The 25,344-nt window shown below is 39.3% G+C and overlaps 1 protein-coding gene across 1 annotated transcript in view; it reads left to right on the forward strand.

Moving 5' to 3' along the window:
- The window catches only part of LOC139736119 (WD40 repeat-containing protein SMU1), a 56,705-nt gene that overhangs the window by 16,342 nt on the left and 15,019 nt on the right, over nucleotides 1-25,344 (forward strand). The window contains exons 3-8 of the mRNA XM_071646851.1: nucleotides 11,617-11,769; nucleotides 14,098-14,337; nucleotides 16,778-16,918; nucleotides 21,405-21,500; nucleotides 22,787-22,914; nucleotides 23,592-23,718. Coding sequence (XP_071502952.1) covers nucleotides 11,617-11,769; nucleotides 14,098-14,337; nucleotides 16,778-16,918; nucleotides 21,405-21,500; nucleotides 22,787-22,914; nucleotides 23,592-23,718 — 885 coding nt within the window. The remainder of the gene's footprint in view (nucleotides 1-11,616; nucleotides 11,770-14,097; nucleotides 14,338-16,777; nucleotides 16,919-21,404; nucleotides 21,501-22,786; nucleotides 22,915-23,591; nucleotides 23,719-25,344) is intronic.

The raw sequence follows: 25,344 nt of genomic DNA on the forward strand, positions 1-25,344 counted from the left end.
CTAAAATGAATTAATTTCGGCCATTCTAAGTGAAGATATGAATTTTTATGTGAATTAATTGAAAAAACACAATTTGCATTGGATTTGTACACAAAATCACGTTTTGGAGCAATTTTGGGGTTGACAAATTTTTTTCGAACGGGCGTCGCGTCAAAACGGTACGCGCGGGCGCGACAATTTGGGTCTCAAAAGTTGCGCGATACTTGATAGAAAAAAGTCATGAAACATCGCGGCGGGAGCTTATCGCGTTGCGAAGATATTGCGCGAAATGTCGAGGGGGGGCGGATTCCGCCCCCCCCCAGCCTGATTAGGGTTAAGGTATTTTCATGGAACATAGTATATATATATATATATATACATGTACTGACTGGCAGTGATTATCTAGAGCTAGAGAATTTAGGGTTCATGGGGTCAAAGGTTAGGGGTCAAAGGTCAAGGGCAATACTTCAAAATTTTACTATTTCCCTTATATTTATGCAATGCCAACGGGATTATTTTTCTTTTACACTTGGTGTATGCATGTATAACCTAATAGAGATTCTCTGGAAAGTTTCTTTTTTTTTTCTTTTTTTGCCTCATAGGTCAAAAGGTCAAAGATCAAGTGAAAGTGCTGAACTAACTTTTTCCTCCATATCTCGGAAGTAGCTCAAGTTATCTTGTAACTTACTTCATATTTATGCATGTTCTGCCTGACAGTGATTATCTTATGAATTTTAGGGTCAAAGGCCAGATGAAAATGGTAACAATTTACTATTCAATACAGAAATTGCACTTTTTCTCCATACCTTGAAAATTATTCAATGTATTAAACATATGAATGGGTCAAAGTCAAGTTAAAGTCCTTAAATCCCCAAATACATGCTCTCCTATTCATCCAATTATAGCTAGGTCAAGGAAGGTGAACACTCAACACATTTGTGACAAACTTGTCATTTTAATATTTTGCCAGTTTTGTGAAAATATAATCACACATTGTCCACATATACTATAGACCTATTAGGAGAATCATGCATTATGGCGGAGGCATACCAGTCGCCATAGCAACATTTCTAGTTGTTTTTGTGGTTACTGGTGATAAGTGATTTAATTGTCCACCAGAAAACAGTGTTCGAAGAAGAACAACGATTTTCATTCAATTCGTTCATATTAAAGTCGATTCAAATCCAATTGACAAGCATGCAAACCATCGGTAGGCACCGTAACAGATAACATGTCGAACATCTATAAACGTTGGATAAGTCGAAGAAAATTCGACGTACGCGTACCTCGAACCATTTTCTTCAGTCCCGACTACTTCGAGGTATCCGAGGTATCTGTACAAACAACGATGAAACAGCCAGCATGCACGGTACAGAGATCTAAAAAGATGTCAACAAGAGTTGGCCTAGTATGCACGCTCGTATGTGATCCTTGAATACACCGTGTGTGTACATACACAGTCACTAAAACTTACTAGTATGCTTTCCTTCCAATAATTCCCCACAGCCAGCTGGCTAACCGGAATTGTGGAGGGATCAAGAAAATTTCGGGCTGATGGAGACGCACCCAAAATAGTGCGCTAGTTCACAAATTAGCATGCTCATTCACGAACTAGCCCAAGATTTCTTGGGATATTTTCTCAACCAAATAGCGCGTTATTTGCGTCTTCACCACACAAATAGCGCGCTGTTTTGACATCGGGCTAGTTTCGTTGCCACAAAATAGCGCGCTATTTTGAAATTTCGGGCTGATGAAGACGCGCCTAATGGTAGCACTCATGCACCAGTGAGTGCATCATGCATTAACTTCTCTTTATAAGCTTCCAGTGCAACGTGTCAAAACATAATTGTCCCCGCCGAACGAGTTCAAGCAGGGGACTATGAAACGGGCTCCGTACGTGTGTGTGTCTGTGCGTCCGTCCGTGCGTCCGTCCGTCTGTCCGTGCATCCGTCCGTGTGTCCGTCCGTGCGTCCGTCCCGTGTGTGCGTCCGTGTGTGATCAAAATGTTCAATTTGCTACTTCTCTGTCATTTACGAGCCAATTTTGATTCTGTTTGCTTTATATGATAGCACTACATGGGAGCTTTAAAACTTCTACACAGAATTTCAGTTGTGACCTTTGACCTTGACCTTTGACCTATATTGTACATTTTGCTGCAAAATGCTACTCCTTCGCCATTTCTAACCCGATTTCGATTCCGTTTGCTTTATGTGATGGCACTAGGTTAGGGCTTCAAAACTTTTACACAGAATTTTGACCTTTGACTTCTTTGACCTTTGACCTTGATTTTTGACCTATATTGTACATTTTGCTACAAAATGCTACTCCTTCGCCATTTCTAACCCGATTTCGATTCCGTTTGCTTTATATGATGGCACTAGTTGAGGGCTTCAAAACTTCTACACAGAATTTTGACCTTTGACTTCTTTGACCTTTGACCTTGATTTTTGACCTATATTGTGCTTTTTGCCACAAAATGCTACTCCTTCGCCATTTCTAACCCGATTTCGATTCCGTTTGCTGTATGTGATAGCACTAGGTGAGGGCTTCAGAACTTCTACACAGAATTTTGACCTTTGTCTTCTTTGACCTTTGACCTTGATTTTTGACCTATATTGTACATTGGCTACAAAATGCTACTCCTTCGCCATTTCTAACCCAATTTCGATTCCATTTGCTTTATGTGATGGCACTAGGTGAGGGCTTCAAAACTTCTACACAGAATTTTGACCTTTGACTTCTTTGACCTTTGACCTTGATTGTTTACCTATATTGCACATTTTGTTACAAAATGCTACTTCCGGCGGGGACATATATTACGCACCGCGTAATTTCTACTTTTCCTTGTTTATTGTGTAATTCATTCACTCGAGATTGACTTTAAAGAAGAAAGATATATAAAATTGAACGCTTACCATGTAACTCGGGGTGATTTCAGCATGATACTGTTCTATACTGCCCCAGATGCCAACAATACACATCATCCATGGCTACTAGTAAAACAACCATGACAAAAATAAAAGCTTGGCCTTTTCCAAGGCAGAACGACACAGAACCCCTTCGTACACACTACACTCAGCATATCTACATTATTGGGTCGAAGAATAATAAAATTTAAAGAGACGTGCAGGACGCTATACACCTGGCTTAGAGTTAATTGATTCAGTTCCAATTCCTACTCAAGTTGGGTCATGTAAATGTACACATTGTACCACCCTGAAGCGAGGTAAGCACAAGGTATGCGTACGACGTTTCGGCCGCGAATTCTGCTGGCCTTCGTCTGGCAAAGTAGACCGAGCGCTGCAGTGCATGCCTATTTATATGGCTGGTGGAATTGGGAAGAGGTCAGGTGCATAGCACAAGACAAACACTGGTACGCGCGGCGCGTTAAAGAAGCTATTCAGATCCGCTTTTACCCTAACAACATAAACAAGGACAGCAGATGAATGGTTAACCTATCATCCGCCACCATGCTCTCCCCCTCCACAGCCGACAGGGACGGCATGGCAGCCCGCTCAGCCCCCGTACAGGCTGAGTTCAGTGCTTACGCATCACCGCATCGTACGCTGTTGTTTACTCCGCCTTGTTTCCTAGCTAAGATGTCCACAATTGGTAATTCCCGCCACACTTAACACGTGACAAAAGGGCACCGGCGGCGGGAAGCATCTTGTTTGGCTGACCGTTATCGCATCGTCCGATAATAGTGCACTTTACGCTCCAGCGAAGCGGAACAATGGCGTGCCCTTGAGCACAATGCTCCCTTCCACCAGCCATATAAATAGGCATGCACTGCAGCGCTCGGTCTACTTTGCCAGACGAAGGCCAGCAGAATTCGCGGCCGAAATGTTGTACGCATACCTTGTGTTTACCTTGCTTCGTGTTACAAACGATTACTTTATTTTCATTATTACAGTACCTTATATACATAACAAAGACAAACTGCCTGTGCGTGCGTTTGGATGTGAATTACTGACAAGACATCCATCACTCAACTATCGAAAGTTTACCTCAGCACTGTTTGACTATCGATGTTTAGCTGGTTGAATTGTAATATGCTGAAAAAAATCCAATGAGCTTTTAACACAGCATTGTGAGCTCAATATTTCTTTAGAAAAATAAGTAAGTAAAAGTCTAAAATAAAAGGTAGCATACAAGATGAAATGCCACTAAATATATAAAATATATTGAATCAAATTCTGTTCTGTTCCTTAATTTTCCCATGCCTTAGAAGTTGCCCTTGACACGAACACAATTTAAAAAAATTCTAAATGTTTTAAGGATCATCTTGACCTTAAAATATAATAAGTTGGTCAAACTCTACCAGCTTACAAAATTTAACAGCAATATGGAAGCAACTCCAACCTCTGATACATAAAGGGAAATTTCGTGTGTATACTTAATGAAATTATTTCAAAATAAATGACATTGGAGTGAAGCTCAACTGCAAAAATAGAAAAAAAGAAAAAAGAAAAAAAAAAAAGAAAAAGCCAAAAAAGGAAAAACAGCATCCTGCTGGATTAAAACTTGGGGCCTCTCGTACAGTATCATAGGCATTCCGCACTCTCAAACCGATTGAACCAAATGGCTCTACCAATCCCAAGCTGTGAAATTTACGCTAACATAGTACAGAAGAATACAAAAATTCTTCGTTGTGATTCCATTCACAAATTTACTTCGATATTGAAATTTTTACAGTGATAAGGGTGTCTGATCAAAATTTTAATACCTAATTATGAAGATTTGTTGTCTCAGCTATATCCTAATTTTCAGAGGAAATAGAGCAGAATCAACTGAGATACAGTTTCCAGAACGTTGTCAAGTCATTGCATGGTTGGGGGAAAAAAATCACCTGCCATAGACATAACATGAAACTTGGTTGATTTTGATTCTTTGCATTTAATCACAATTTTCAATATGATGACATCATCAAATTGCAAAACAATGACATTGACTTGAAAGACAATTGTCCAAGTACATCATGTCTGAATTGGGGATAATATTAAGCAAAAATTACCAAGATACGTGCAAATGAATGTCAGAAGCAGTACGTCGAAAAATTAAATTCCACTGTTTTTATTTCAGATAGCGATATGATAACGTCAGAATTAAATCGAAATATTGATACTTGAAAAGTTATTTTGAACTCATATCCTTTTGGAATATACATTGTATGTAATAAAAAGAGGGAGTCCCCACTCATTCTTAGGAGCTATGGTGAAATGTTTTTTTCACGATATTTGCACATAGACGTGCACGCAGAATTTTAACTTTTACACAAACGCATTGCTTTGTTATAGGTGAAAATCAATCGAAAATCAATGGATATTGTCACTGGATGTATCAGGAATCAAAATCAATTGGAAAAAGTGCATTTTCATGTTGCCTACTCGCTGTGCGCGCGAAAATGCATGGATGGACGCGCACACATGGAATTTTTTCAAACACTTAGAATTGTCTGAAACGTATAGAAAACCAGTCGGGAAGTCGTTTTGAGCATTTTGAAATTTTGACACACATGTACGCGCGCGTCATGACCTGTGTGATAACCATAGTGCAAGACGTGACTTGAACTTTATGTTTACCGAAAATGACAAGAAAATGACATTCACATGGAGTTATGAAGATATGATCGATCATCTGACATTATCTGTAAATCGCAAAATGGCACCCAGATGACGTCATAGGGATATGTTATCATCTTGAAAAGTTTCATGTCATTAGATATTGATATGACATATATTGACTGAAAATTTCATGTTAACTGGTCATGTCATTGTTGAGATATTTTATTCACAAAATTCATCAGAAAGAAAAGGAAGATTCCGTACAAACACAATAAGTGATACGCTGTTAGTGTATCACCTAAAAAGTAAGAAAATTATGCTGTATGACATTGATAAAAGATATGAAATGTAAGCACAGACATACAATTTGTGTATCTGTAATGCAGGTACCATTGAAGACACTAAGAGTAGAGACCTCAAATTTTTACTTCTTGTAGACCTAAGTGTACATTTTACCTTAGAAGGAATACAAGTAAGTAGCCTGGTATATGAAAAAAAAAAAAGCAAAAGTCACATGATCCTTAAAGGGTTGTTTTTATGAGGCACATGAATGATTTGCAAAGGACACAACTGTGGAAAAAAAATGCAAAGTCCAACATTCAGAAAAGTCTTAGATTTCATTCTGAATGTGGAACTGAAAACTATTCTTGCACATGTTGATGAAAGTTATTCATCCAGTCGATGTAGATTTGAGACGAATTATGAATCGAAGAACTGGAATTTAACTTACGTTTTTGGCAACGTTTCGCTGATTAATCACAATCAGCTTCATCTGGCATCCTTCCAGAAGAAGGCTGGTCGTTATATACATGAAGCTGTCCGTGAGATTCCAAGTCGTCTGTCACGCACGGGTAGTGCACCCTTGCGTGACGTTCCTACACAGCTTCACGTATATAACGACCAGCCTTCTTCTGGAAGGATGCCAGATGAAGCTGATTGTGATTAATCAGCGAAACGTTGCCAAAAACGTAAGTTAAATTCCAGTTCTTCGATTCATAATTCGTCTCAAATCTATTCTTGCACAGCTTGTGTATAATCAGGCCTGGCATAATTCTCATGAGATGATGTGCAAATGTCGTGTGTACCATAGCTGAACTACGGCCAGTCACATGTATTACATAAAGAACATGCAACTTAAATTCACATTTTCCAGTTATCACAAGCAAAATGTTTTCAAAGATAGTTGATAGCTGTCTTGAGTTAGAGTCAATATGTTCTCTTCTCTTGCTCCTTTTTCTCCCTTTCATTTCCCTCTGTTGTTTATTAGTTTATGCATGCACTTGTGTGTGTGTGTGTGTGTGTGTGTGTGTGTGTGCTGACTTCTTTTCTGAAGACCTAGCCCCACTAGCAGATCTGCATTTCAGTATGTTCCTCAAAGCCCCAAAATAATGTGGATTGAGTGAAAGCTGTGATATTTGTAGAATACAATCAAACCTTCCTTATTAGCCACCTGTCTATAGCGGCCACTGAAAAATCCCCCCGAGAGAAAAGCCCTGTTAAAGACCCTGTGTATAGCGGCCACCTGTCTAATGCGGCCAGTGGCCACAAATTTTGTTTCCCGTGGTAGATTTTAACCTATGTATAGTGGCCAAAGACCCTATGGAGCCGTAGCCGAGCAGATAATTCAGCGTGTTTTGCTGCTTTGTAGCTGTGCCAGTTACAGTATTCCTAGGCAACGTTCAGTGATCGCCACCGCTTCAGTCATCACTCATTCCGTCATAACAACGCACTAATGTTAAGCTTTCTTCAGAATTATACACATGCTACTGTGCAACAATTTCATAATCACCGACATTGTTCAATGCATGAAACACACGTGTTCATACGTACGTACATGTGCAATGTACACATATGTACATGTAGGCTATGCACACAAAGTTGGATAACCTGTTTGTAGCAGCCACCTGTCTATAACAGCCACTTATCTCGTCTCCCTTGGGTAGCCGCTATAGACAGGTTTGACTGTACATTAGACCTGTAAAGTTTGGGGAAAATCGGGCAATTGATTCAAAAGTTTTTTAGCTCACCTGAGCCAACTTGTCAAGTGAGCTATTGTTATCATTCATCATGCGTTGTGTGTCATGTGCAATGCATCATCCACCGTCCGTCGTACGCAAGCTTTGTACATTTTCATGTTCTCGATGAAAACCCCATGATTGATTTTTATCAAACCTGGCAGGTAGCATTCCTCGGTGGATAGGATATGATCTCAGTTTGTTCAAATGGGCATCATGTGCCCCTGCCAAACCCCCAAATTAAGGAATCTTTAAAAACCTTCATCTCTGAACCAATGAATTTAATGAATTGATTAATTTGAATTTATTATCTAGTATATATATAATGCCATAATCTTTGTACATGTTTACAAATATGCAGTCAAATGAAAAAGAGCAAGGATAATAAGGAACCAGAAAATAGCATGAATGCTAGACGAGTCTGGCCCCTAGAAGTTCAGGCAGTTGCACAGTATTTTTATGCCTCCGCCACGAAGTGGTGCCGGAGGCATTATGTTTTCGGGTTGTCCGTCCGTCCGTACGTCCGTACGTGTGTACGTACGTCCGTACGTACGTCCGTCCGCTTTCGTTTACGCGATAACTTGAGTAATATTTACTGGAATTTTACCAAACTTGGTCCAAGTATGAAGTATGATGGGGCAATGATTTGATTAGATTTTGGATGAAATCGGCTTAAGGTCAAAGGTCAAAGGTCAAGGTCAAATCATGAAATTGCATCCATTTACGTGATAACTCAAGACTGGATGGAGCAAATTTCACCAAACTTTGTTGGAGGATGATGTATGATAGGACAATTACTTGATTAGTTTTTCAGTGAAATCGGACAGAGGTCAAAGGTCAAAGATCAAGATCAAATCCTAAAATTTATCTGTTTACGTGATAACTCAAAACTGGATGAAGCAGCTTTCACCAAACTTGGTCCAAGGATGATGTATGATGGGACAATTAGTTGAGTAGATTTTAATAGTGACATTGGTAAGAGGTCAAAGGTCAAAAGGTCAAGGTCAAATGCTAAAAATGTTGCTATTTCCCCCATATCTATGCAATGCCCGCAGTTATTTTCTTGAAACTTAGTGTAGACATGTACTACTGCATAAAGATTCTCCAGAGAGAGTTTCATGTCATAAGGTCAAAGGTCAAAAGGTCAAAGGTGAGGTGAAAATGTTGCAATATCACTTTTCTCGCAAATGGTTCAATGTATCTTCATGGAACTTGGTACATATGCATGTACTGACTGGCAGGGATTATCTAGGGAATTTAGGGGTCATGGGTCAATAGTCAGGGGGTCAAAGGTCAAGGTCAACTCCTCAAAATGTTACTATTTCCCTCATACACTAGTTTATGCAATGATCGCATTATTAGTTTTAAAATTCAATATATATGTACATGTATTACTTAATTGAGATTCTCTTGGAAATTTCCAGCCAGAAGGTCAAAGGTCAAAGGTTAAGGGTCAAAGGTCAGGTTTAAATGAAAAATAAGACATATTTTGTACTGTAATTACACTCTTTCTTCATACCTTTGAAATCATACTCAATGCATAAACTTATAATAAGGTCGGTCAGAAGTCAAGTAAAATTTTTCAATTCCCCAAATATGTGTACCTGCACTCTTTAATAGACAATTAGAGCAAACCCAGATCATGGAAAGTGAACATTCAAGATATTTCTGACAAACCTGTCATTTCGATATTTTGCCGGTTATGTGAAACTGTCATCACACATTGTGAAGACATTGTACTATACACCTATTGGGAGAATCATGCATTATGGCGGAGGCATCAGTCGCCATAGCGACATTTCTAGTTTTTTGTTTTTTTTTTTTTGACTGTGCAATAATGTGTTACCACGGTTACTGCTACATAGTTATCAATAAGATATTCTAGTGCTAAGAAAAATGATTAAAAGAACAATTTATTACATGGGGAATAATACTGTTATTTGCATTGTTAGTTTGTCATAAACAATGCCTACTTGTAACAAAAATGAAGTATTTACATTTATAGGATAAACATATGTTCGAGCCTGTCACATCTTTCTGGGCAAGCTACGCAGGCTTGTTGCGTGTAGGGATTTTCCACCACGCAGGATAATTTTCTGTGGGTGGACAAGGATTTGTGCGAGTTTCGTGTGGATCTTACCTGCTGGACGCATGCTATTTACATTCTACTTACGTTCTAATAATGGGCGACACACGGGCACTGCGAATGCCGCTATGGACCGCCTACTAGCATTTTGCGTAAACGTCTGTGGGCCATTCCCGTGACTCACCTGGAACAGGTTTTGAGCACGCTCATGGGCCTGTCACAGCTTTCCGGGCAAGTCTTGCTTGTGACTTGCAGTGGACAATTTTTGCTACCTGGAGGTCCCTGCAGATGGCCCGCACCTGACAGTTCCTAGCACTTAGTTGCCTGCCGCTGCGCGGAGGTGCGCACGCAAGTCCGATTTATGGGCAGCCAAGTTCCAGGTGAGTCACGGGGATTGCCAGCAGAAGTCTGCGCAGAACACCAGTAGGAGTCCGGGAGCTGCCACAAGTCATGGCAGTTAACCCGCTTAAAGTACGTAGGTTGCCAATGGATCAGTGCCTATTCGCTGGACACGCATTTTAAATGTGCGAGCTTTCTACGAGCATAAAATGGGTGTTTCACTGGCAAGGAACGGTGTTGATACTGCCAATATCCCTGTAGCTCGTCAGTTCTGCGGACGTCGAGCGAGCTATACAAGCAAATTATGTGCATGCTATTTTGTTGAAACTCATTACATAAAGAAAAATTATCCAATAGAGATTCTCTGAAAAAGTTTTTAGCCAAAAGCTAAGCTCCCTAAATACTTGCTCTCTTTAAAGGGTGTGTACAGTTCTGGTCGAGGTGAGGATTTAGCTTTTAACGTTTTGCGAGATATTCAGAAATCACTCTGAGATGTCAAAGAGCATGCGGTTCTAAGGGGTAGCAAAAGTTTATTCGATGAAAATCGGTTTTGAAATGGCTAAGATATCCAAAAACAAGGTGAAACAAAGAAATCCTAATAAATTTGTGGCATGTCGCCTTTTATTATTAGCACTTTTTTGGATATCTCAGCCATTTGAAAACCAATTTTCATCAAATAAACGTTGAATCCTTAAAATTACATGCTCTTTCATATTTCATAAGAGGCTATTCATTATCTCTCTTAGGAATGTTCAAAACATGAATCCCCACCTCAACCAGTACTGTACAGTCCCTTTAAACAATATAGCCATTCATCCTATTAAATCTAGTTCAAGGAAAGTGAAGACTGAACAAATTTGTGACAAACAAGTCATTTTGATCTGTTGCCAATAGTGTGAATCTGTAGTCACACATTGTCAAGATGTACTGAGTACTATAGACTTGCCTTTGATCGTACATATTGTAGCTTTCATGACATGTTACTGGGCTCTAGCAGATTAATGCATATAGCATATGTGTGTATTTGTGACAGTGTACGCATGTTGTCAAGGTTCGATTTAACTTTCATTGAGCTAGCTCACCACGTGTGCATAGTGAAGCTTCAAGAAGCATAAAATGGTGTAAGTTAGTGGTTTTACTGGATGGAGGTCACAAAACTGACTAGTCTGAATATTGCTTTGTAAATACCATGTGCATATATAAACCACAACTAATAGGGAATCTTGGAAATGTCTTGGTGTGTGGTGTCTTTTTTTTATTTGGAATATCCTGTTTAAAGTGTCTCATTTATCCTAGGTCTGCACCCAATTATCCACTGAAAATAGTGTGCACTAGAAATGTCTCTCCGAGGGGTTTATCTTTGTACTGATGTTCCTGATTATACAGTGAATACTGTCATATTATGAAACTGAAGATCCTTAGAGGTGTTTTCAAAATAGTATGTATGGTGTGAAATGGGTATTAAGCTTTAGATCTCAATAGAAATATGTACCTGTGAAAATTTCAGAGGTATATATTTGCAGTGTGTAATGCTGATAATGTGTATGTTTCATTTGCAATAACTTGAATAGTATCTTACAATATTGTTTGCAGGGTAAGGATATTAATTGCATCTTGATTTTGTTGTCTGCAGATTGTATTGGAATTGATTGAACTGCGTGAGCTAGGGGCTGCTAGATCCTTGCTTCGACAGACAGACCCCATGATTATGCTGAAACAGAACCAACCTGACAGATATGTCCACCTTGAGAATCTGCTGGCTAGATCTTACTTTGATCCAAGAGAGGTAAGCTTGTTGTGTTCTAGCATGTTACACATATTTTACAGTCAGTTGCTTTGATGATGCTGAGGCTACCCGTATTTCACATGCTCTCACTATTGTATTGATACTGCACTTGCATAATTTTCATTCCACACAATTTACCCTCTTTTTAGGTGTAATGTCTATCCATGGATCTGAAAGCAATGTCAGCGCAAATAGCAAGAAAAGGCTCAACATCAGTGGTAGCCAGATGGAGCAGGGCCACCAGAAATAGATGTCTGGACAACACTAAGAAATTATATTTTTTGGTGCGAAAAATAATTTCAGTTAACAGACAAATATGCTAATGACAGAACAATAATTTTCCTGAATCTGTGAGAAGATATTCTACCAACTTCCAAAATTACTGCTTGCAACATCCCTGTAAATGTGTATAAAATCTACTCCTCCATCCTTTTTTTTTTTCCAGCAAATATTAATTGCAGTGGACAGACAAATGTGGCTATGAAAGAACAAATGTCATTTTCCTGTGAAGAAGATATTCTACCAACTTCCAAAATCACTGCTTGCAACACGTCCCTGCTCTATGGAATTAATTTTAATATCAGTGCTGCAGCTGAACAACGAGCTTACAGCCTGATGTCATCAATGTGGTCCCACAATCTTTACTATCAGGTCGGGTTCTGGTATTTAGTAAGGGGTGTCAAAACACTGTCTCAGTCTTTTTAGTGAAGCTTTCATGATCTAAAATATCATTATTTGTATTCCTACAGGCGTATGCTTTCCAAACAGGTACAATTTACCTAATTTCTGTATATTAAGCCATTTTTAGCTCACCTGAGCCGAAGGCTCAAGTGAGCTATTGCGATCGTTCTTCGTCCGGCGTCCGTCGTCCGTCGTCTGTCGTGCGTAAACTTTTTACATTTTCATCTTCTTCTTGAAAACCCTAAGACCGATTTTCACCAAACTTGGCAGGTAGCATCCCTAGGGGGTTAGGATCTCAATTATTAAAATAGGCACCCTGCTCCACCCAGGGGCCCCCATGGGGGCTCAAACCCCCAAAAATTAAGGAATCTTTCAAAATCTTCTTCTCTAGAACCAGAAGTGATAGAGCTAAGTTAATACTATGAGTCAGTACATTAATGACTGTAGTTCCAAGTTTGTTCATGGCTGATCCAGGGATGCCCTCCTGGGAGGGGGGGGGGGGGGGGGGGGTGGGGAGGTCCAAATAAGGCCTAAATTGTACATTTTCATCTTCTTCTTGAAAACCTCATGATGGATTTTCACCAAACTTGGTAGGTAGCATCCCTAGGGGGTTGGGATCTCAATTTGTTAAAATGGGCACCATGGCCTACCCAGGGGACCCCCAGGGGGCCCAAACCCCCCAAAATTAAGGAATCTTTAAAGATCTTCTTTTCTAGCACCAGAAGTGGTAGAGCTAAGTTAATACTATGAGTTTTACATTGATGACTGTAGTTTCGAGTTTGTTCATGGCGGACTCATGGGTGCCCCCCTTGGGACGTAGGGAAGGGGGATGGGGAGGGGTCCTAATGGGGCCTAAATTGTACATTTTCATCTTCTTGAGAACCCCATGACCGATTTTCACCAAACTTGGCAGGTAGCATCCTTAGGGGGATAGGATCTTAATTTGTTCAAATGGGCACCTTGTCCCACCTGGAGGGCCCCCAAGGGGCCCAAACCTCCCAAAATTAAGGAATCTTTAAAAATCTTCACTAGAATCAGAAGTGATAGAACTAAGTTAATACTATGAGTTAGTACATAGTACATGAGTTAGTGGGACTGTTGTTTCAAGTTTGTTCATAGCAGATCCAGGGGTGCCCCCCTTTGGGGCAGGGGGAGGGGTTGGGAGTTCCAAATTGGGGCCTAAATTGTACCTTTTCATCTTCTTCTTGAAAACTTGATGACGGATTTTCACCAAACTTGGCAGGTAGCATCCCTAGGGGGTTGGGGTCTCAATTTCTTAAAATGAGCACCATGCCCCACCCAGGGGTCCCCATCCCCCCCCCTCAAATTAAGGAATCTTTAAAATCTGGACTTCTCTAGAACAAGAAGTGATAGAGCTAAAATTGATACTATGAGGTGGGGGGGGGGGTCCAAATTTGTGCCTTAATTGTATATTTTCATATTCTACTTGAGAATGCCTAGTCAAATTTTAGTAGAGCTGTGTGTAATTTAGAGTTACACTGTAGTGACTGCGTGAAAGGTGAACTTGCGATACTCGGGTGAGTGCGAGACCCCCGGGTCTCTTGTTCTCATTACAATGTCTTCAGTGTCTGTTATCATAAAAATCCTGTAACCGCCTTGCATATGCCATGCATATAATTTTTCTAGGCATATCCCGATGGGAGCAGCAAAGAGCGGCGCAGGGCTGCTATCGCCCAGGCCCTGTCAGGGGAGGTCAGTGTAGTACCCCCATCCCGTCTCCTGGCCCTGCTGGGACAAGCCCTGAAATGGCAGCAGCACCAGGGCTTGTTGCCTCCAGGTGTGACCATTGATCTGTTCAGGGGTAAGGCAGCTGTCAGGGATGAGGAGGAAGAGAAATACCCAACACAGCTCAGCAAGTCTATCAAGGTGAGAGATGAATGCATGAATGTATGTTTGTATGTTGGTATGCTCTCTTTCTCTCTCTCTCTCTCTCTATATATATATATATATATATACAGTCAAACCTGTCTTAGCGGCCACCTCTATATAGCGGCCACCTGCTTATAGCGGCCACTGAAAAATCCCCCGGACGAGATTCCTGTATTATGGACCCTTTATATAGCGGCCACCTGCCTAACGCGGCCAGCGGTCACTCATTTTGTATCCCGTGGTGAATATCTACCTGCGTATAGCGGCCACAAAAATTTAACTGAACCGTTCAGTTTTTGAGAAAGCCATGAATACGATGTCTTTTATGTTCATTGTGTGAATTCTACTGAGTCCTAGCTCAGTCACAATCATACAGAAACGATTGACAAAATTAATGAAGCTCTTTGCCACGAAAAGCCGTCTTACCACTAACTTGACTAGATTTGATCTAGGCTTCAGTAATGCCGCCCTCAATAGATGCTACAAAGGCAAAGACAACTCCTAATAACATCTTAGAATTTTACTAAAATGCTGAGTAATAAGCGTTTAAGTTCCTTTGAATAAGGACAATATGGTACTTGTCTGGGTATTGTTTGTTGTATACGAAAGCTTCACTCATTATCAATCTCCATCGAACTCAGCACTCGTGAACCCCATTCATGCAAACCGGTATGAAACAGAGCAGTTCCTCAGGCCTGAAATGTTGTTTTTAGAATGAAAAGAACAGAAGCAGGCAAAGAAAAAGAAATAATGAAATGAAGTGAATTGTACAACAAAAATCCGAGCTGGTAGCCACACGCATGCAAACCTTTTTGCTGGTTGTTTTTTTTTAAAGAATAACATGCGGTATTAATTTTTCTGCTATTATAAAGTGCAAGTGTTGAAATTCAAAATGGCCACCAACCTGTCTATAGCGGCCACTTTTCTTGTTTCCCTTGGATGGCCGATATAGACAGGTTTGACTGTACACACACACACACACACATGCTGAATATAAATATATTTGTATATATATTGCAATAGATAGTTTTGCCAAATTCGGTAGTAAAATAGATTGAGATTGCCCATGCAAAGGGAATATGCACGTCCAAATTACATGCTTTTTGCAAATCCTCTGAGGATCTCCAGGTTGAGTACTCAAGGTGATATCAAATGTACCTTGTCAGGCACAAAAAAAAAAAAGAAGGTAATAATAATGATAATGAAAATAACGTGAAATGCTTTGTAAACCAGTTTGTTGTGTTTAGATATGTGATGTAGAAGTAGTACACAATGATGATTGTAAAGGCTCATGCAAACCGTATACTTGTGTTAAAAGTGCATCATGCCAAATATTTAGTGGGTATATTTTGCAAGTGTGTGAGTCAATTGAATTTTTGATGTAAAGAACAAGTGACAGAATTGTAGAAATACAATGCAGATGTTATTCTTTTCAAGAGAAAAGTTGCAGCTATCGATTTTCCCATCTTGGATAATGATAGAGAGTGCATTTGTATTACAAGATGTACTGTACAGTGGATATTTCCACGCTCTGCCGATATGGATGAATTTTGCATGTTAATTCTGTGCAATCAAAACATCCCATAATGGTATACATTGTACATACATAACAAGCAAAAATATTTGCATGATTTTTATTTTCCCGCTAGTTTCTGGTTGTACATTTGCATGAAAATTTCTACTTTTGCAGTAATATTTTGTGGGTTGTTAATTTGGCAAGTATTGGTAAACTCAAGAAAGTAAAACACATTGAAAAATATCCCACATATTAAATAGTATGTTTATTCAGAAAAAAAGTAGTGTACATGAACAAAATTTATTAGATAGCATTCCTGTGGGGCTACCTTCCATGAAAAAAGTAATGATACAAACTACAAAAGTTTCCTGACAACAATGTTTATTTGTTGCCTGTACATTAGCTCAAACAGATTACATTAAAGGGCCATGTTGCCCATACCTATATGGAGCTGGTTGGGCAGAACGACATTCAACAGCATGCCCAGCACTGCCTACCAAAACAACGTCATAATTCTGAGGTCAACCTACATTGTACTAGCACCAACTGATTTTAGTTCAGGTTATCGCTGAGTGCTAGTTTTGACATAGCAACAACACCAGCACTAGCACCAAACCTGAAATAACCCACAACTGCAATAAAAGTTGAGCTTGTTTCTCTCTCCAAGGCACAAGTATCAAACAGGAAGGGTGGCTTCTTGTGTGCCTTAAGATATAAAAGACTGATGAGAGTTCAACTTGATTGTGTACCAGTGGTAGGCATTATATATGCATAATAGTCATGATTACGCTTTATGGGGATTTGAGATAGGCTAGTGATTCCTGTCTCTGTTGATTTTTGTGCATGCTAAGTACTAGAAAAATTCAATAAGCATTGTGAACCCAGTAATCGATCTCAATCTGAATCCACGACTTTGAACAGTTCGGTCAGAAGTCTCACGTGGAGTGTGCTGCCTTCTCTCCTGATGGTCAGTTCCTGGTGACTGGCAGTGTGGATGGCTTCATTGAAGTCTGGAACTTCCAGACGGGAAAGATCAGGAAGGATCTTAAGTACCAAGCTGAGGTAGGCGAATCAAATGATAACAAGTGTATTCAGTGTAATATCTCACTGTTCTTTTTTTTTCTCTCTCTTTTTCTCAGGCGTGGGCACCCCTTTGAGGTTCTTGCGATTTTGCATTGAGGTGTACCATAACAATAAGTCAACAACGCTGTGACAGTGCCCAGCACGCGCTCCGACAGTGCCCAGCACGCACTCCATTTGATCATACACAAATATACACAGCACTATATCTATCTTGTAGGTTATCCTAGTAACTGCTACATATTGGGAAAAGAAATAATTATGAACTTTAAGCTCTAAAAGTGCATATTTGTTGTGAAGTGGAAATGTTTTAGTCGTGATAAAAAGGGGAAAATTAGATCTGATTGCCCATGCCTGCTGCACAGTAAATTTGCATTACTGGACGTGCCCAAGTAAACTGCGAAAGTGTGACTCTGCATGTTGCGCTGCAGCAAGGGAGATATCGTACCGAAGTGCGCTAAAAATCATTTTGGGCTATTTGGGTTTGTAAAAATTTTTGACATGCCGTGTTGAATGACAATGTTGAAAGACAATACTTTAAAGAATATTTCATTGAAATATTTAAATCAGGTATACATGTACATTAAAGGGGTATATTTCCTGCCTCAAGTAGCAAAATACATCATATTAAGAGTTTCAGAGCAAATTGTGACCTCTTTGATAAATAGTTATTCAAATATGTAGTTTTGAAGATATTGATCTGTAATTGCTCCTACATATTCATCAGAGTTCATTTTACTGTATGATACTGTAAAAAATGCATAGATAATCTTTGTGAATATTACCAGTATATGGTAAATATCCTGGATAATAGGCTAATTTTTTGTTTTTATTACATCCAAGTGAAAAATTTAGATTTCCATGGATTTCCAACTCAGTTTTATTACCACTGCATTTCTTGATTTTTCAGCTTTAAGCTGATACCAGATTTGGGTGCCACCTTTTGTTACTTTTTGTGTTAGAGCTGATTTTCCGTGACACAATACATCTATTTTGGACCACTCAGAGCCGCTAAAGAATTCGCTGTCATCATGAGGGCGCGCATGATTTTTTTTTTCCTAACATGTTAAATACCCATAAACATGATTAATACTGAATTAGAAATTAACAAGATTCAATATGGCTAGTTTTGGCTCCTGAAAGACCCCTCTTCCAATGGTGAAAATGTATTCTACATAGCCAAGGAGTTATCTCTCACCCTGTACCTCCTTAGTATAACTACAAGCTATAATTCCCTCTTCAATACATACATGTATTGTATGAATACATAAGAACCTCGATCTTACTCTTCACATATTCAGCTGAAACGTAATACCCCCATTTTACTGAGATTTATTCTCATCGGTCACTCTCGGAAGCAAACTTTGTGTTGCATCTGGCCACCCGCAGAAGTGGATCAGATCGCAGTCTGATGAGTCCGACTTGTGCTGGTTGACTGTAAGCTCAGTGTCAGACATTGCTTGCGTGATCCTCATCAGACAATCTTGCCTCATTGGATCATGCCTGACATGTCTGACACTGAAATGATAACTTGGTGACCAACACAAGTCGGATTTATCAGACTGTCATCTGATACACTTCAGTGGGTTGCAGGAAGCAAAAAAAAAAAAAAAAAGTTGCTTCTGATGAGTGACTGATGAGAAAAATTCTCTGTGGAACAGGAGTATAATTTCAAATGGTAGTGATTCCAAAACATTTGTCATTAATAAATCTTTTTATATATCCTTTTCATGAGACCTTTCATACAATGGGGACTCTTTTCTAGTTGCTGAATCATTGACCTTTCTTATTCCTTATTACAGTCTTCCTAATCTGTTTTCATTCCAGTAGTATGGGTTTTTCCATTCATTTTCAAACTTTTTTCATTCAATTTCACAAATTTTCACTTCAATTTCGTCGCAGGATGTCGGGAATAGGCCAATCTTACTTTCGAATTCGTCTTTCGTCGTTCATTTTCAAATAAAGTCCATTCAATTTAGTCATTTGGCATACATTTTCGTCATTTACAGTTCAAATTCGTCAGTCTCACTCGCAGCACTCAAAACAGCAGGATCGATTTCATCTTTTGTCAATCATTTTCGTTAAATTTTCATTCATATTCGTCTCATATCTCTATCCGGTGTGATTTTCCAGTCATTCATGGATTTTTTTTTCTGTAACCGTTCCCATTTTACATTCAGGAGTTAACATACATACAAGTGCCTCCCCCCCCCCCCCCCCACACACACACACAGACCACAGATACAGACACACACACAAGCAATCCGAGTACACATTGATACAAACAGACGTACTGTCTCGCAAACGAAAACACTGACAAACGATTTCTAGGCAAACATGATTTAAAGACAAAATTTAAGTGTAGAATTGTCGCCTGTTTAATATCAAAGAATGGATAACATAATTATATTTGCTGCTTTCCAGGGTACAAAATTTAAAGTTTGCTTCATGCATTATGATGCGAAAACCTGAACATTGCGAGTTAAAGTTAAAAATGTGACACTGACATACTGTCCTGGGATATGACTTTCGACTGACGTTTATCCTTCAATCAATTTTGGTTGGCAGTCATGTTTTTCGTGTGTATTGTCTAAGAAAATGGTGAGGGAATAATGTGTAATGATACAATTTAAGAGAGAAAGTAAAAGTATGTCGGCTTAAAGTTGGTTCACCATCAAAATAAAGAATCGACAGCATCTGACTAATTTGAATGAAAAATTCATGAAATTGTGTGAACAAAGACGAATTTGATCTTCACATTCTGCGATCCGTCAGCGGAAGGGACGAATTTGAATGACAATCGACGATTCTGAATGCTATGTCTTCGAAAATGTTTGACAAATAACGAATTACAATGACAATTGACGAAATTGAAGTTAGGATTTGCTTTCCACGTGCTTCTCGGGTCAAAATTGCATAATAAATCTTTGAAATTGAATGACAAAAGTGCGAAAATGGATGGGAAAACCTATGTTAAAAAGGTCTTTAGAGTGTTGCGCTCGTAATTGATATTGTAGTATAATGTTATGAAGTGGATCAATAAGAATGATATAGAAGATTGGTTTTGTATCACGCATTATACATGTACTGCTAAGAATAGAGTGAAGATATTTGCCCATTAGTAATGCGTACATCTTAAAATTATTATTCTCGGCAATTTACATGGACAATGATATTGTTTTGCTGGATGGGTGTAATATAATAAATTCTATTCCCTTGACGAAACACCGAATGTTCATTGAACGTCTTTTATTCATTGGCAGTACATTTTCCAGTGTCATTGAATGTGAGAAACGTGAATCAAGTTTTTTCACATCAACCTTTAAAAAATGCATTTACAGACTATGAATTGGGCATTGCTTAATTTGTCATTTAGAGACAGATTTGTTGGTAGCCAATAAAAGATAAGCATCACAGTGACTTCATATGAGTTTGAAATTATGTTCAATCAATTCTGCGCCCAAATTACCCCCAAATGACATGGCAAAAGAAACCATTTAATGTAATTTTGGGGCACTTTGAGCTCAATCTGGCCCACTGTGCGCAGGTACCTGTGATCACCTCATTCATTTGCATGTAGCGTACAGCCAGCATACAGGCCCGACCGCTAGCAACTGATTGTGCCCATTTATATGCAGTCCGTTGAATTCATTCGCTGCCCATCAGGGCACATGCGAAACCATGAAAACATCGATCAGTAAATATGTTCATTGAAATGAATGATCATCGGTAGTAGTCACAGAGATGTGAAACCTGATTTTTGTGGAATTCTGATTTTTGTCATTCAAAATGCATTTCCCATTTTCCGGCTTTTTATCTTTCTGATATATTTGTGCTCTTCTTGACCGATGCCATTAATCCAGCATCCGATCATCTCATCTATCATGCCAAGCATATATATACATACGTACACTATGCATACTGTTCCATATAATGCATTCAATGCATATGCTAGAAAGTGCTCCCTACTCTGTGCTCCCAGTACTGCAAAAGTGGAAATTTTCGCGGTTTTGAAATTTTCACGCATTTCGCGCAACCAGAAACTAGCGCGAAAATAAAAGCATGCGAATATTTTTGCTTGTCATATGTTCCAGTAGTTGATGTCTTGATTCTGCGGAATTAAAAACACACAAAATTCTTCGCACAAATAATTAGTCACACGAAAATATCCACTTTTACAGTACTACTTTTGGTTCCTGGTGCATCCGTGTACTACTCCACTTTCTTATGTAACACAAGCCAGTAATCGTAAGTGCCTATGAGAAATGTGTGTTATAGCAGAATAGACTCATCCTCGTGGGTTAAACCAGGTTCAAAGCTAGATCCAGTTGGCAAACAAGCAACAAACAAAACATAAAAGAACTGAATTAATGCTGTCCATCAATTCTCTCTCCTGGTCTGCAGATGTTCTGAATGCGTAATACAGGGTATGTGCATACACACTTGTCTTTGTTTTTCACTACTACAGGAGAGCTTCATGCTTATGGATGATGCAGTGCTGTGTATGTGTTTCAGCAGAGATAGCGAGATGCTAGCTACTGGTGGACAGGATGGCAAAATCAAGGTAACAAAACCTGATTATGATAATGATGGGCATGCGACTGGATTAAAAAAAATAATTGACTTCTATTGTTTATTTGTTTGATTTATTGTTCTTTGCTTCCACACTAATTATTTCTATGATATGATTTTTCTTTCCCCAGTGATCAGGTGATGCTAGATAATTATTCAATCTGCCAGGAACCAATGTTTTAGAAAGTGCTGGTACAGTATTCATCGCATAATCGGGCATCTGATAATCGGGATCCTCGCTTAAATGATATACGCTTCCCAGAAACATTTCCAACGCACGTTATTTTCACTGGATTATCGGGCGGGGACCTCTGATAAACGGGACAATTTTTCTTCAAGCGATCTTTGATTTTGTTAATATTTTACACAAAAAATCGACCAAAATACCACAACAATATTTCAAAGATTCCGTATCAGTTGTCGTTTACAACAAACTTACAAAGCAAGCTTCGGATTGGTGTGTTTTGACCTCCGTCCATCCAGTACATGTACATGCATAGCCACGAAAGCGCCGTGTATAAGTATCCATACCCATGCCATTGCAAAGCACATGCCTTCGCGAACATTTTTCTCCCCTACATTTAAAGCAAAGCCATGTGCTCGCTTGCAATTCCTACTCGACTCACATCCAAGAAAAAACATGCCTCGCTCATACAGCCCAGGCTGTGTGCGTTGTTTAATCTCAGTCATACACTCTGAGGGCAAAGTCCATTGTTATCGCGCGCCTTCGTATCTTGTTATCTACTGTCTTTGGTTTCAACTTTCAATACAGCTAGCTGTACACTGTGATCTGTGTGTACGTCACAATCTTCCTCAGTTGTGACTGGGCAAAAGTTACGTGATTGAAATGAGGGCTATGAACAGTTACGTATTCAGTGAAATGGGGGAGAGAGTGGGAGGGAGAGCGTGAAAGATGAGAAGGGTTCAATGTATGTGCGAATACGTAACGTTTTATGAATCTAGACTATGAGCTGACATTGATTACGTGTACACGCGTGTTTGACAGAAGAATCGAACCCGGTTTGCACTACATGTACATGTCGTATGCCGTTAGTGTATGGTGAGTACTCATCGCGAAATCGGGCACCTCGCTTAAAGGGGCCGTGTTTGCTACTCCCAACCTGTCCCGATTATGCGATGAATACTGTATTATAATGGCTTTCGTTCAAGAAAATATCTGCAGTCCACAGTAATGAAGAGCTGCAGACTACAGATGATAAGATGATATATCCATGTATTTCAGGATATAACTTTGTTTTCCTTCTGTTGTGTGGACAGGTGTGGAGGGTGCAAACAGGCCAGTGTCTGAGGAGATTTGAGAATGCCCACAGCAAGGGTGTCACATCTGTAAAGTTCTCCAAGGATGGAACTCAGATTCTTAGTGCTTCCTTTGACCAGACGTTAAGGTAAAGATACAGTTTGCTTATGAACGATATACTGAAAAGACTTAAAAATACATGGAAGCTGACTAAAAAAAAATAATTCTGAAACTCTTTTGACATGCGAAGAACTTAAATATTAATCAGTGGTACCTCTGTCAAAGCACAATGCATGCAATATTTGCCTTTTTATGTAAAATGCCTTCTCATCTAGTGGCATACATCACTCCAGCAAATGTAAAAGTACAAGAACAGAAAAATGTGTGGATAAAACTAAATGTCATCCTTTGTGAAGGTTTTATGAAAACTTTATTGTAAACATTGTTTTGGTCAACTTCAGGATTCAATACTGCAAAGAAAGATATTTTTGTGGCATTACATTTTTTGCAAATTGGAGCTGATGGTCTTTTTCACAGCACAAAATTTTTGCAAATTGCCACTGGCTTTCAATGCATATAGTGTAGAAGAACTTTCATGTGTATTTTGATTGTGCAAATCTTGACTCATGTAATTCACAAAGTTATTGAATGCACGTGAACTCTTCTTCTTTTACAGTATACTCAAGTCAAACACAATCACCATTTGATAATTACATAATCTCATATATGAAGGAGCCATGTTTACGATATCAATTCCATGAAAGAGACACATGTGTATCATTGAAATGATCATGAAGAGTTTGTCTTTTGTCTATTCCCATCCAGGATACATGGGTTAAAGTCTGGAAAGACTCTCAAAGAGTTCAGAGGTCACACATCATTTGTTAATGAAGCTGTGTTTGCACCAGATGGTCACATGGTGATCAGTGCATCATCAGATGGAACGATCAAGGTGCAAGCATGTCCTCTTGAGCTAGATTAAATTTCACCCTCAGTCTTTGTTATCCCAGTCATGGCTCACTTCAGATATTCTCTGTCATTTTATTACACACATTTAACCCATATCAGCTAATCTACGTGATATCCCGTAGTTTGCGCAAACGCTGCGAATGGCTCGGATGATGACGTCATTTATATACCCTATTATAGCCTGTGAACTCTGACCTGATATCCCACAGTCCTTTGCATCACTTCCTGTTACTGATATTTTCATTTGGATTTGGATTCGCTTTGAAGGTTTACAGCAGGCTGCTGACGGAATAGGTCTACATCTATGTGAGATCAAACACTGCTGTACGCATACATATAGGCCCACTTTACTGTTGTCCCATCCATAGTGTCTATGAGTTTATAGACCAGAGTAGCCCGCATAGCGCAAATCTTTGAGTTATTATTCAATATTTCTTCATACAGTCAACCTCGCCTCGCACAAGTCGAAAACTTGGCCAAGTCGAAGCTCCAGAAAAGTCCTGATTTTCTCTTTACTTATTTCTTTAAAATAATCTTGCACAAGTCGAAGTTTTACAAGTCGAATTTCGCCTATGTCGAAGATAATTTCGAGTCCAGATTTGTGTAAATACATGTAATTTTTATCGCACAAGTCAAAGTTTTTTTTTCCCTTACGTCATTCAAACATGAAGTGAAGCATTCTTTCATTCTTCGATAAATAAACGAAGGAAAAAAACACTACTTTTGTAATAAAATACACCCAAGGGTCGAATACAAGTTAACCCTAATATCCATTGTATCCTTGATGTCCAGCTGAGAAGAACATAAATCACATGTACCAGGGTAGAGGCGATCCATGTGCGGGCAGCGCAGCAAGGTTTGGGGAGAAAAAGGAAGAAGAAAAGGTCCTCACAATCCGGTACAAGCCACCAATCTCTGTTTGCGAGCATCTTTGGGACAACAAAAACCGCTTCCGACGATAAAAACAGTGTGCGAGTTTGACTGCAGTTGTTTACGAATTTGATTGCAACCGTTGAAGAATTGTGAAATTCCCTAGTAGGTGCCTATTCGTCACGCTCGCAAACATCTGCAACTCAGTGAGACTTTGCGGAGCACGCGAACAATTTTTGCGAAGGACACGAATGGCAAAATCAAACATTCGGAAGTTTTTTATCCGAATGTGTTCCGAAAATGAAGCAAAAAACAAAACAAAACAAAAACATGCATTCTTGCGCAGTTTATGTCAAGTTCCCATGATGTAGGCCTATGTGTAAATGTCACGTGTATACTTTTGCTAAAATACAGCCAGTTACGTAAACGAAAATGCTGCAACCACGCAAATTTTTCATTAATCATTGGAGAATTTTTTCAAGGAGATTGATAACTGTCTTGAATTTATTTTCTCTTTCCTGTATTGTACCTTTCTTTCCCTTTCATTTCTCCGTTGCGTATGTGTGAGCAGACCGTGAGTGCTACCCCACAATTCACAAGCATCTCCCCCCCCCCCCCAGGTTCCCCCACACATTATCTTAAGTTTCAAACATAATTTCCGCGTGCATTGGGAGTTATCTAAAGTGTATTTTAGGACTTTTTCTATTAAAAAAAATAATGCGTTTTCAAACAGGCCTAC

The sequence above is a fragment of the Diadema antillarum genome, unplaced genomic scaffold (genome assembly GCF_040938485.1).
Source record: "Diadema antillarum isolate AM-2024a unplaced genomic scaffold, OU_Dant_1.0 seq00000622_RagTag, whole genome shotgun sequence".
In the NCBI taxonomy this organism is placed as follows: Eukaryota; Metazoa; Echinodermata; class Echinoidea; order Diadematoida; family Diadematidae; genus Diadema; species Diadema antillarum.